Source organism: Schistocerca piceifrons, chromosome 8 (genome assembly GCF_021461385.2).
Source record: "Schistocerca piceifrons isolate TAMUIC-IGC-003096 chromosome 8, iqSchPice1.1, whole genome shotgun sequence".
NCBI lineage: Eukaryota > Metazoa > Arthropoda > Insecta > Orthoptera > Acrididae > Schistocerca > Schistocerca piceifrons.
Genome location: NC_060145.1, coordinates 291,268,794 through 291,281,928, shown reverse-complemented (window position 1 = coordinate 291,281,928; position 13,135 = coordinate 291,268,794). Strand labels below are relative to the sequence as shown.

Here is a 13,135-nt window from a genome sequence, read left to right as displayed (position 1 = left end):
TGATGAGGACATCAATCCATGACAGCTCCCATCTATTATATTCATGTCACTTGAGAACTTATGGTTGAGTATGTTTTCTAGATATACACTTCCTTGGTTAGACACCTCTACGAACAAATCACATCCAAATTAGTGGTAAAATAACAATTACTCAAATATACGAGGTATGTCCACAAAGTAAGTTCTGTCTGGTTATATACAACAAACGTGTACAGATACAGAAAAAATATTTATACTACAAAAATCTACAACTGTTGAACTACGTTTCTACATCGCTTTCGAAATTTTGTAGGCACTTGTCATAGTGTGGCACAAGTTTTTGTATGCCTTCTTCATAGAAAGTTGCCACCTGTTCATTAATCCATGTGGTAACATGTTATTTCAGCTCATCATTGTTGAAGTGGTGACCACCAAGGACAGATTTTAGGTGTAAGAAGAGATGAAAGTCGCTAGGAGCGAAGTCCAGGCTGTACAAAGTATGATCAAACATGTCCCAGTGAACCAGTTCATCAGTAACCACAGACAGGCGTCCACTTCGTTCTTTGTTATGCACTTGATCATGTCCTTCATTGAATAGTCTGACCCATCTTCTAACCACTGAATCACTCATAGCATTTTGTCCGTAAACCTCACAGATTTGCTGGTGAATTTCCTTTAGTTTAACTTTCTTTGCATTTAGAAAACAAATCACAGATCTGATTTCACATGCGGCGGCATTTTCAATTACAGCTGACATTATAAAGAAGCACTACAAAGCACATATCAGCAGCAGCAATCTGAAAATGGATTACATGTCTTCTCCTTGAGTCAGAGTAACTGCCGCATATGCTCAGAACTGCGATCGTAGTGCTGACGCGGATAGAAATAGAAACGGAGCTTACTTTGTGGATGACCCTCTTAATTGCTCAAAATTAAATCAGCTTCTGTTACACAGTCCTACTTACTACCATGAACAAAGCCTACAGCTGGAACTGCAACACAGATAAAAATGATGGTGTCTGAATTCCCATCACTATAGTACTTATCAGACAGATTAATGGGAAATACACAAAGAATGTAATGGAAAGGTAGTGGTATCATCGTGGTCCAAGATATCAGCCCAAAGGGTTGTGTGCAATTAGTGCAGTTTGTGGAATGATTCATAAGATGCGAATAATCATTGTAATATTAAATTTTTAAATTAATCAGGCCTATAAGTAATTATGCAGCCAACTGCATGTTTGTAAACTTTTAATTAGAAGTCAGGCCACAGCGGCCAGGACCAGAGACAGTGGCCATGTGGTGGGAGTTGTAAGTATGTGAGTTTATTTCCGCAGGCCTTTTGACCGAAAGCTAAAATGTTGATGTCTTTTCAGTATGTCTATCTATGACTCAGTGCCTCCTCTATGTGGTGAATAGCAATCTATCCTTTTCATAATATTGTTTTTAATAAGAATTATTGTGATATTAAGCTGACATGCCTATTACTGTCCAAAGATCTGTGGACAAATAAACAGCTAAGTATAAAATTACTATGAGAGACAATGGCTGGGTCACATTACTGAGAACTAATCCTGGCTTTCGGAACCTTTAATTCATTCCTTAAGACAGAGGACAAATTTTGGAAAGTTGGGAAGAAGTGGCAATTGCTCAGACCATGGATCAGATTATCTAGCTAAATTTTGTATTAAAATTAGTAACACAACGCACAACTGAATAATGAAAGTTTCATAGGTTTCACGCCACAATGATATTGATAGTGTTCTTTGAGTTGAACAATAAATGGAGCAATTTGAAAATATAAAAGTTTTATGAAATGAGCAATAAATTGCTCCATTAAGTTTCGCAAGCCTCTGCTAGATATCAAGATGGATTGGAAGTGGGAAGGACATCTATCGCATACACACTAATATAATTAAGATGATGGGAAGAATATTTACCACAACAGGGGAGAGAGTTCCAAGAGACTAATGATGTGACTGACCATTACCTACTTGCACATAATCAAAGGGGTAGGGATACGTATGCACTCAAAACTGAAAGTTGAATTTTATTCTGTACACTCAGACTCTAGTTTCAATTTAAACATCTGCTTTGATAATAAAATTGTTTGCTACCTCCCTCAATGACTCCATGAATGTAAGCAATCTTATTGAATACCACTTCATTAGTTACCTAATCTGCCCATCTCATCTTCAACATTCAGAAGCTTTTATTCTCTTCTTGTCTGTCCTGTTTATTGGTAAAATTTATACACAGCACAAATAAAATTTTGTACTTCACTTTGTGTCATTTATTTTAATCATGTCAGTTAAATTTATAATTTGCCTTGAATAATGAAATGGAAACATTTGATAGAAGGGATTCTTGCTTCAAGCATTTTATGCTACTACAAGAAACTTCAATTCTTCTATTTAATATAGTGAAATACTGCTAGATTTTTAATGCCATCCTGTGAATGCTATTAATCATATAATATTACATTAAAAAAACTGTAATTGATCTTGTCACCATACTGCTAGCACTGCAATAAAAACACACAGATTTGGCACAATACGTTAAACCATTTTTCATCACATAGTAACATTGATGATTTGTGTATAGAACATAGTACACAAATCATATACCACAAAATTTTGTTCTTTTCTACAGGAAAAAATGTACACTGTATAAAAGAAAAAATGCAATTAAAATAAATGCTGTTTATATGTAGCACGATTATTAGGTACATAAACAGGTTTTCTAAATAAGTGTGATTTCTAGCTGGCTCCATGCACTCAGCTTTGCACATAAAAGTATTTTTTTTTTCAAACTATTGCTAAATATTTTTCTTTTTGTTCTTTGTCTGATACTGCAAATAACATAAATGTAACAATTCTCAAATGGTGAGCTCATAGATAAAAGCCAAACATATACATGCCCCGTACATAAACACATACATACCCAGTACATCATAATTATGTAAATAACACAACAAAACTGAATACACATCAAAGGCAAAGAAATAACTGCTTGATGCAAACATCAAGTTATTCAAAGAATTAAATACACAAGTATTTTAGCATGAAATTAATATCAATATCATTAAAATTGCCATTGATATTTTGCCAGGAGCATTTTTCTAGGATTTATCTCAAACACAAAAACCTGGAAAAAATTTAATAAAATTAAATAAATGACATTCTGCTTGAAAATAAGACATAAGTTATATCAGAGGAGCAGATAAATTAATGTATTTGAAAAGCACCCGTTTCTCTGCAAATTTTGCGCCAGCACAAAAAAATTTCATTCCAAACTTCTTTATTCCTTTCTAATATTGTATATAAAATAGAAATTATAGACTCCAATTGATAATCTACAGAGGATTTTCTACTAGGTGAAAAACTTGCGTCAACTGCAAGCATTCTGAATATTAATCCATATATGAGATTGATTGGTGCCAATTTACATGATAAATGATGATACATTGCTTCTATACATAAAGCACATTTAATATTTTGACAGTCTGAAGTAACAGAAACAAATATTTTACAGCAACAATATCAAATAGTACCCTGGTCCTCCTGAAGCATAACACCTGGACCTGCAATCCCAGTTTCAGTGTAATGGAAATTATGCTGTGCAAGTAATCTTTTCAGCAGCTGAACTCTGTTGTCTTCTACTGATGGTGACAAAAACACAAAAGCATATCCTCCACCACCAGCACCAGTCAGCTTTGCATGTAATCCAGCAGTTGCAGCTAACTGCACAACTTCATCAAGACGAGGATGAGATACTCCAAGAGCTTTCAACAGCGACTGATTTATGTCAACCAGTTCCTGAAATTAATTTTTTAAAGTTGTTTCACTTCATGAAGACCGGCCATGTAACAATATTATAATTATTATTACACTTCACACAACGTTCAGTAAAACAAATGCCAACACATCCAATTCAGTGAAATAAATACACTCTTTGCTGTAATTTCCTGCTACAGTCAAGTTTCCAAACTATTGTCAGGCACAGTATGTCAGTGTATATAATTTGATGATAGAGTGATTGAAGACAGCAACTTGTGGTAGAAATAATGTGCAATGTTTTTTGGAAGCGTTAATGGTTCTTCCCTTTTTAGATATAAATCAATCACAAGGGCTCGTCAAACAGGTAGCAAGGCGAGGGGGTACTCTATTATCTCCATATGTCATCTCTCTAGTATTTTCTGCATGTCACATTGAAAATGACACTGCGATATTATGGAGGATAATAGGGAACATTTTTCATGATTTAAGTCTGTGTTATCTGTTTCACTTAACAACGTGGGAAAATATGGAGGATGGGCACAGGATATATTCTAGTATACAACAATGCCTGTTGATCCCACATGAAAAAAATGAGTACAGTGTAACATCCTGACAGTCACAACTGGTGTGATAACCATTTTCACATCTGTAGGTTCTTAGGATCAATCATTCGATTGTCAATTCAACTGCACTTCAAAAACAGCTCTAACTGCAAAAATTACAATAATTATTAAAGTAATACTTTGCTTTCTATCTCATGACTTTGCTGGTGAATGTATTAATCTATCTAGACTTTTCACCTTCTGAAACAAGACCTAGGGTTGCCAAATGTCTGGCTTTTTCCGGACAGGTCCAGCTTTTCAATGTTCCTTTTAAATTTCTGGTCAGAATTTTTGGTTTTTCGAGACATCCAGTTTTCTTGTAAAAGAGCTGCATTTCATCATCTAATGAATTTCAGTGTAGCATAATTGGACTGAATTATTAGCAGCACACATTTAGCTATATATTTTTAGTGAGGTTCGGGTGTAACTGGAGAAATGCTGCAATCGTAGTTGATGGATACAAGATCTCGATTTGAGGTACTGTAGTTTGTCAAGCACTGTCTTGATATTTCCTCTGTGTGTCAAGGACAAACTTCACAATGTGATCTTCATGAATGTATATGCATCAACAGAAGAATCAGACGAAGACATGGCAGAAGATTTCTACAATTAGCTACAAGAAGTTTCGGATAGAATACCTAGATGTGACTCTGAAACACTCCTTGGTGACTATAATGCCAAACTCTGCAAAGAAGAGACACTCAGAAGCATGTTGTGCAGTAAGGAAGGTCTGCATGTTAAAACTAGTAATAACAATATGATGGTTGCCTAATTTGCCGCTGCCAACAAGTTGAAGGTAGTGAGTATCCATTTCCCGAGGCAAAATGTCTACAAAGTGACCTGGAAAACACCAGTAAGAAATGAAGCAAATCAAATAGACCATAACTGGTACCGAAGACACAAGCATCTGGCAAGGGAAATGTGTGCACTTTTTGAGGAGCTAAATCAGATTCTGGCAGTTACCTTGCAGGAGGCAAAATGAGGCAGAAACTTGCTGTAGCTGCCAAAGGAAGTAGTACCAGAGTAAAGAAATGGAATATAGAACAATTGAAAGATAGGTCCACTGTTCAAGAGTATCAGAATGGACTGAGACAGGGGTTACAAACAAAAGATTATTAAAACAATATAGACAAAGAATGGAACTCAATCAAAATTGCCATTCTGACAACAGCACATTAAATACTCAGGGAAACACCGAGACTAAGAACTGAAGACTGCTATGATAAATGTAGACAGGCAGTGGAACAGAGAAAGGAAGCAAGACTTAAGTGCTTACAGTGAAAGACTATATCAAATTAAGCATTTTATAATGAAAAGAGAATAGAAGCAACAAGGGTATGTAGCAGAAAAAAAGGAAGCCATAAGGAGAAAGGCAGAGGAGATGGAAGAGCACTATCAAGTAATGAGAGCAGAATACTTCATACGAAAATTAAAGAAGGAACTCAAGAACAAAGACCAAAGATAACAGCATGTAAAGACAAAGAGGGAAATTTGCTGACATAAAAACAAGACTTCTGGACAGATGGAGAGAATACTCAAGGGAATTCTGGAGGGCAATCATATCAGGAGTGTGCAGCCACTCTGTCACGCTGCAGATCCAGAGATATATGAACCGACATTAGAGAAGGTAGAGCATTATCTAAAAAAAACTCCAAAGCCCCAGGAACTGATGGAAAAACTGCAGAACTATTGAAAAATGGGGGAACTGGTCTTCATAAGTGAATCCACAAACTTATGAAGTTGATATAGAAGCAGGAAAGAATCCCCGAAGGGTGGATCTTAGGGGTAATCCAACCAATCCATAAGAAAGCAGACAAGACTTCTTGTTTGAATTACCATGGAATTGCCCTGCTGAATGTAACCTATACGATTCCCTCTGGCATTACTTACAACAGACTAGTTCCATATGCAGAAGAGATTCTAGGACAATGTCAGTGCGGATTTTGGCCTAATAGGTCAACAACAGATCACGTATTTGTGCTGAGGGAAATACATGAAAAAGCATTTGAGTAGTATATTGAACTTCATAACTTCTATGTACAGCTAACACTTGGTTCAAGAATCATAAAAGAAGGCTGTATACATGGAAGAATCCTGGAGATACTAGAAGGTATCAGATAGATTATATAATGGTAAGACAGAGATTTAGGAACCAGGTTTTAAATTTTAAGACATTTCCAGGGGAAGATGTGGACTCTGACCACAATCTATTGGTTATGAACTGTAGATTAAAACTGAAGAAACTGCAAAAAGGTGGGAATTTAAGGAGATGGGACCTGGATAAACTGAAAGAACCGGAGGTTGTACAGAGTTTCAGGGAGAGCTTAAGGGAACAATTGACAGGAATGGGGGAAAGAAATACAGTAGAAGAAGAATGGGTAGCTCTGAGGGATGAAGTAGTGAAGGCAGCAGAGGATCAAGTAGGTAAAAAGACGAGGGCTAGTAGAAATCATTGGGTAACACAAGAAATACTGAATTTAATTGATGAAAGGAGAAAATATAAAAACCCAGTAAATGAAGCAGGCAAAAGGGAATACAAACATCTCAAAAATGAAATCGACAGGAAGTGTAAAATGGCTACGCAGGAATGGCTAGAGGACAAATGTAAGGATTTATCTCACTAGGGTAAGATGGATACTGCCTACAGGAAAATTAAAGAGACCTTTGGAGAAAAGAGAACCACTTGTATGAATATCAAGAGCTCAGATGGAAACCCAGTTCTAAGCAAAGAAGGGAAAGTAGAAAGGTGGAAGGAGTATATAGAGGGTCTATAAAAGGGCGATGTACTTGAGGACAATACAATGGAAATGGAAGAGGATGTACATGAAGATGAAATGGGAGATACAATACTGTGTGAAGAGTTTGACAGAGCACTGAAAGACCTGAATCGAAACAAGGCAGCGGGAGTAGACAGCATTCCATTGGAACTACTGACGGCCTTGGGAGAGCCAGTTCTGGCAAAACTCTACCATCTGGTGAGCAAGATGTATGAGACAGGCGAAATACCCTCAGACTTCAAGACGAATATAATAATTCCAATCCCAAAGAAAGCAGGTGTTGACAGATGTGAAAATTACCGAACTATCAGTTTAATAAGTCACAGCTGCAAAATACTAACGTGAATTCTTTACAGACAAATGGAAAAACTGGTAGAAGCCGACCTCAGTGAAGATCAGTTTGGATTCCGCAGAAATGTTGGAACACGTGAGGCAATACTGACCCTACGACTTATCTTAGAAAATAGATTAAGGAAAGGCAAACCTAATTCTAGCATTTGTAAACTTAGAGAAAGCTTTTGACAATGTTGACTGGAATACTCTCTTTCAAATTCTAAAGGTGGCAGGGGTAAAATACAGGGAGCGAAAGGCTATTTACAATTTGTACAGAAACCAGATGGCAGTTATAAGAGTCGAGGGGCACGAAAGGGAAGCAGTGGTTGGGAAGGCAGTGAGACAGGGTTGTAGCCTATCCCCGATCGATGTTATTCAATCTGTATATTGAGCAAGCAGTAAAGGAAACAAAAGAAAAATTTGGAGTAGGTATTAAAATCCATGGAGAAGAAATAAAAATGGCGAGGTTCGCCAATGACATTGTAATTCTGTCAGAGAAAGCAAAGGACTTGAAAGAGCAGTTGAACGGAATGGACGGTGTCTTGAAAGGAGGATATAAGATGAACATCAACAAAAGCAAAACGAAGATAATGGAATGTAGTCGAATTAAGTCGGGTGATGCTGAAGGAATTAGATTAGAAAATGAGACACTTACAGTAGTAAAGGAGTATTGCTATTTGGGGAGCAAAATAACTGATGATGGTCGAAGTAGAGAGGGTATAAAATGTAGACTGGCAATGGTAAGGAAAGCATTTCTGAAGAAGAGAAATTTGTTAACATCGAGTATAGATTTAAGTGTCAGGAAGTCGTTTCTGAAAGTATTTGTATGGAGTGTAGCCATGTATGGAAGTGAAACAAGGACGATAAATAGTTTGGACAAGAAGAGAATAGAAGCTTTCGAAATGTGGTGCTACAGAAGAATGCTGAAGATTAGATGGGTAGATCACATAACTAATGAGGAGGTATTGAATAGAATTGGGGAGAAGAGGAGTTTGTGGCACAACTTGACAAGAAGAAGGGACCGGTTGGTAGGACATGTTCTGAGGCATCAAGGGATAACAAATTTAGCATTGGAGGGCAGCGTGGAGGGTAAAAATGGTAGAGGGAGACCAAGAGATGAATACACTAAGCAGATTCAGAAGGATGTAGGTTGCAGTAAGTACTGGGAGATGAAGAAGCTTGCACAGGATAGAGTAGCATGGAGAGCTGCATCAAACCAGTCTCAGGACTGAAGACAACAACAACAACAACAACAACAACAACAACAACCACCTCTATGTAGACCCAAGCACGCCTTTGATAGTCTTGATAGGACAGAAATGCTCAATGATTTGCAACTGCTTGGTATATCACATATGTTACACTTATCTAAGAAAAAAATGGCTGGTACAAGGCTGCAGTGTGAGTGAATGGAGAACTCAGTAAATGGTTTCGCATTAGTAAAGGAGTCAGGCAAGGGGATGCCCTCTCTACAGTGCTTTTTAAGCTGACTCCCAAAGCAAGCATTAAAAAGCTTCAAATATATGGTTACATATGCATAAAATCAACCTAGATATGTGCATATGTTCCTGATGTAACAACTATTAGTAGAAGAGCTCCAGTAGAGAGAACAATATGAGCTGAAAGAAGTCACATTACCTAGAGGCCTTAGTAGTAATGAAATGAAGACCAAGTACGTGAGCTTCACCAGGAAGGAAAATAATAACTTGAATAAACTACCAGCAGCTGGTTTCAATTCTGAACATTAGCAGAACATTAACCACCCTAAGTGGTTATAGATGCTTCCATACTTTTAAGAAATTGTTGGTCTCTAGGTTATTAAATACACAACTGAAACTTCAAATTTATAAGATCAAGATCAGGCTAGTTGTAACCCATGGCTCTGAAACATGGACAATAACAACTACTGATGAGAAGCAGCTCAGGATACTTGAATGCAGTGTTCCGTGCAAGATCTATGGCACAGTCGAATATAACAATGGTTTTTGGAGATCTAGAATGAACACTGAGCTAGATCACCTCATGCAAGGAGCTGAAACTGTAAGAGCAATAAAAAGTAGGAGAACAGTCTGGCTTGACCACGTCCCTACAATGGATACTGAACACACACCTAAAAATGGTTCTGCATGAAGACCAACTGGAAGAAGGCAGAGAGGAATGTCATGAAAGTGGTGGACAGACAATGTGGAAGAAGATATAAAGTCTCTCAGAGTTAGATGATGATGACGAATTGTGCTGGAGAGGGCAGAATGGAGGAAACTTGTTGAACAGGATAACGCCATGAAAAGTAGCAGTACAGGACATACCCTAGTACACAACAATGCCTGTTGATCCCATGTGAAACAGTGAATGCAGGGTAACACCCTGATAGTCAGAACTCAGATTCTTAGGGTCATTGTCAATTTCACTGAACTTCACAGAAACAAGCTCTAATTAAAGTAATTACCAAAGAAATACTCTGCTTTCTATTTCATGACCTTGCTGGTGAATATCTGTACATCTTAATCTACCTAGCTTCTTCACTTTTTAAAATGCGATGTCAAGTGACCAACTGTCTGACTTTTTTATTTTTTTTATTTTTTTTAATCTCTGGTCAGTATTTTATTATTTTTTAAGAAAGTCCAGCTTTTTTGTAACGAAGTTGCATTTCATCATCTAACAAATTGCAATGTAACACACCTGTACTGACTTATAATCTGCACACACTCAGCTAAATAATTTTTTTATGAGGTTTGGTAGTAATTGGTGAAATGCTGCATTCGTATTTGACATACACAATATCTCGATTTGAGATGTAACAGTTTGTCAAGCATTATCTTGATATTTTCATGGCCTTGAGACATAAGCTAGTTAGTGAATATTTGAAGTTGAAGTTTTTGTAGATTTTCACGTTTAGAAGTGCTGATTCACTGAGAAATTTAGAGAAGTACTGTCACTGTGTACGACTGCATCCTACTAATTAGAAGTCTGTTGCCTTCTCAGGCAGATAGTGATACCAGAGATAGACAGTGCAAATTCTCAAACTAACAGTGATATTCTTTGTTTAAAAAGCATCAAAATGTTGAAACATTTTCCGAAATTTTGGAAATTTGCCAATTTTTTTTGCAGTTCCTGGAAGCAATGTTCCTATTGAACGTGCGTTTTCTCTCATAGCTGCTCAGTGGACCAGTTTGTTGACAGACTCAGTAAAATTATTTTTACTGGTCCAGTACAATTTCTAGGATATGGCTTGTGAGGAAGTTTGTAATTATATTATTCAACATAACATTGGACTCTTCTCCCAGTAGTGCGTTCTACTGAAAAATACACTGTCAGAGGAAACACAGCTGGAAGAGACTAAAACTTACTTCAAGACAGTTGCATTGTATTTGTAACAATTAAATAACATTGTTTAATACTACAGCACAATTTCAGAGTATTATTTTCCACTCATATTGAGATTAGAGCATGTTTATTACCCCACTTTGTAAAATAAAAACAATTTATTGTTCTAATATAAATTTCCAGGCTTTTTTTAAAAAAAATAGTCCTGCTTCTTGTGAGATACTGTCCTGCTTTTGATAATTTTGAGTTGGTAACTCTAGCATCACTCATTTCACTGTTTCTCCAATGGTTATGTCTTTCCTTCACACATAATTATAAAGCATGCATGCTACTTCACACATCCACTGTCAGTCATTACCCAAAATCTTCTGACATGCATCCACATGTGCGTGGAGCTTTTTCCAATATGATTATGCTCTCTGATGTGTTTTGTATCTGGCCACTATGGAATTCTGCCCATTTCACCAAGGTCTGGTAGCTAGACCTGCATCATTACTAATCTCCTGTCATTCTGTGTTGCTTTCGTGTTTATTTCTTACGCTTTAAAATTTAAGAGTATTTGCTTTTCTTGCATAAACAATTTTAGTGAGATCAAATATATATCAGTAATTAAGAGAACCCGATTTATAAAATTACAGTGAGACAGAACAGATGGCCAGTAGTTATTGTAAGGGTGTGAAATTCCAGTACTGTAATATTCTCTCTCTCTCTCTCTCTCTCTCTCTCTCTCTCTCTCTCTGGTGTGTGTGTGTGTGTGTGTGTGTGTGTGTGTGTGTGTGTGTGTGTGTTTGATACTTTCTGATAGAGTACATATGATTTATAAAGACAATGTAGCAATCAGCACTGCAACAAACATGTCAATAGAACACTAAGTAACAATGTATAGGATGGTTACAATTTAGGTTCCAATTTCAAAACACTGTAAAAAAAGAACCACTTCTCAGAATGGCATCAAATTTGAATGGAATATCATCAAAGAAGGGGGAAACATTGTGGAAACAAAAAAATTAACATCAATTTGATCCCTAGATGGCACTATAAGCAGCAATTAAATAAAAGAGACAGGGTACGCAGCTGTTCCCCTGTTTGCTTCTGAGACACTTGACATGACTATCTCAATGCAGAATTGCGCACTGCTGGTAATGCTCTTTTTACAAGAGGAGTGACCATGCACCAGTAGCCCTACAGAAGTTCTGGATATTCAAGGGTATGAAACAGGGTGTTGGTCAGATGTATGCTAAGGGTCTGGAGAAAACAACCACAAAATTCAAAAAAACATGTTCTTTCAAAGTGCAATGTGGCAGAGGGAGGAAAGCACTTGATTCGATGTCATTAGGGATCAAGAGGTGATGTGCAAACATGCAGTGCACAGGGAACTGCCGGAACTATGAACATGCCTATGAGAATTGCGAATAAAATTTTACAAAACATTCTGCATTGTTATCCGTACAAAATTACCCATGTCTAGGAGTTGCTTCATGCTGACCTGCCAGTAAGACAAATGTCTGCTCTATAATTTATTGCTCTCATGGAAGTGGACAATGAATAGCAACAGAACATTCTGTGGACAGACGAAGCCTATTTCTATCTCCAAGGATATGGTAATCCACAATACTGCATAATATGTGCCACAGAAAATTCACTTGCACATCAATCGTTACAGCTTCATTCTGCAAAGGTAATTATTTGGTGTAGGTTGATGGCATTATTTATCGTACAACAATATTTTTTTGAGGAGATAGATCCTGTGAGTCCTGTTACTTACAATGTCACTCTTAATTGCTATGTGAATATTTTGCATTACCAACATCATTCCAACCCCTCAACAGCTTGGATGTGTGGGTAGAACCATTTTTCTGAAAGATGGCACTCCGCCACATATTGCACAGTTAATACAGCAACTACTGCAGAGGCATTTTCAAAATGCTAGAATTATCAGCTGTCATTTCCCTACAGCCTCACTCTCCAGATAAACTTAACTTAATCTCTGTGACTTCTGGCTGCAGGGCTATCTGGAAGATGCTGTGTTCAGTGCTCTGTTTACTGATGATTTGAAGGCACACACTGTGCAAATACATTCTGAACTTGACCCCTGAGACACTCCAATCTGTTGTATAACATTTTGTTTCTCAATTTCGACTTGTGGCAGAAAACGGTGGACAGCATACCAAACACATCTTGTGCCAGTTTCACAACAATTAAAAACCCATTTCATTTGTTGCTTTTTTGTGGTTATTGGTCTCAGGACAATCTAAACCCATTTTTCCCATCCGATGTGGTACAACCTTGCCAAGGTGGGTGGGCTAACAGTGTCATAACTGTTGAATGCCAAACTTGTGCA

At 37.2% G+C, this 13,135-nt stretch overlaps 1 protein-coding gene across 1 annotated transcript in view; it reads right to left on the bottom strand.

Moving 5' to 3' along the window:
- Positions 1-2,257: 2,257 nt before the first annotated feature.
- The window catches only part of LOC124711317 (mevalonate kinase), a 32,105-nt gene continuing 21,227 nt past the window's right edge, over positions 2,258-13,135 (bottom strand). Inside the window, exon 4 of the mRNA XM_047241334.1 lies at positions 2,258-3,797. Within this exon, the coding sequence (XP_047097290.1) occupies positions 3,522-3,797 (276 nt within the window). The 3' untranslated portion in view covers positions 2,258-3,521. The remainder of the gene's footprint in view (positions 3,798-13,135) is intronic.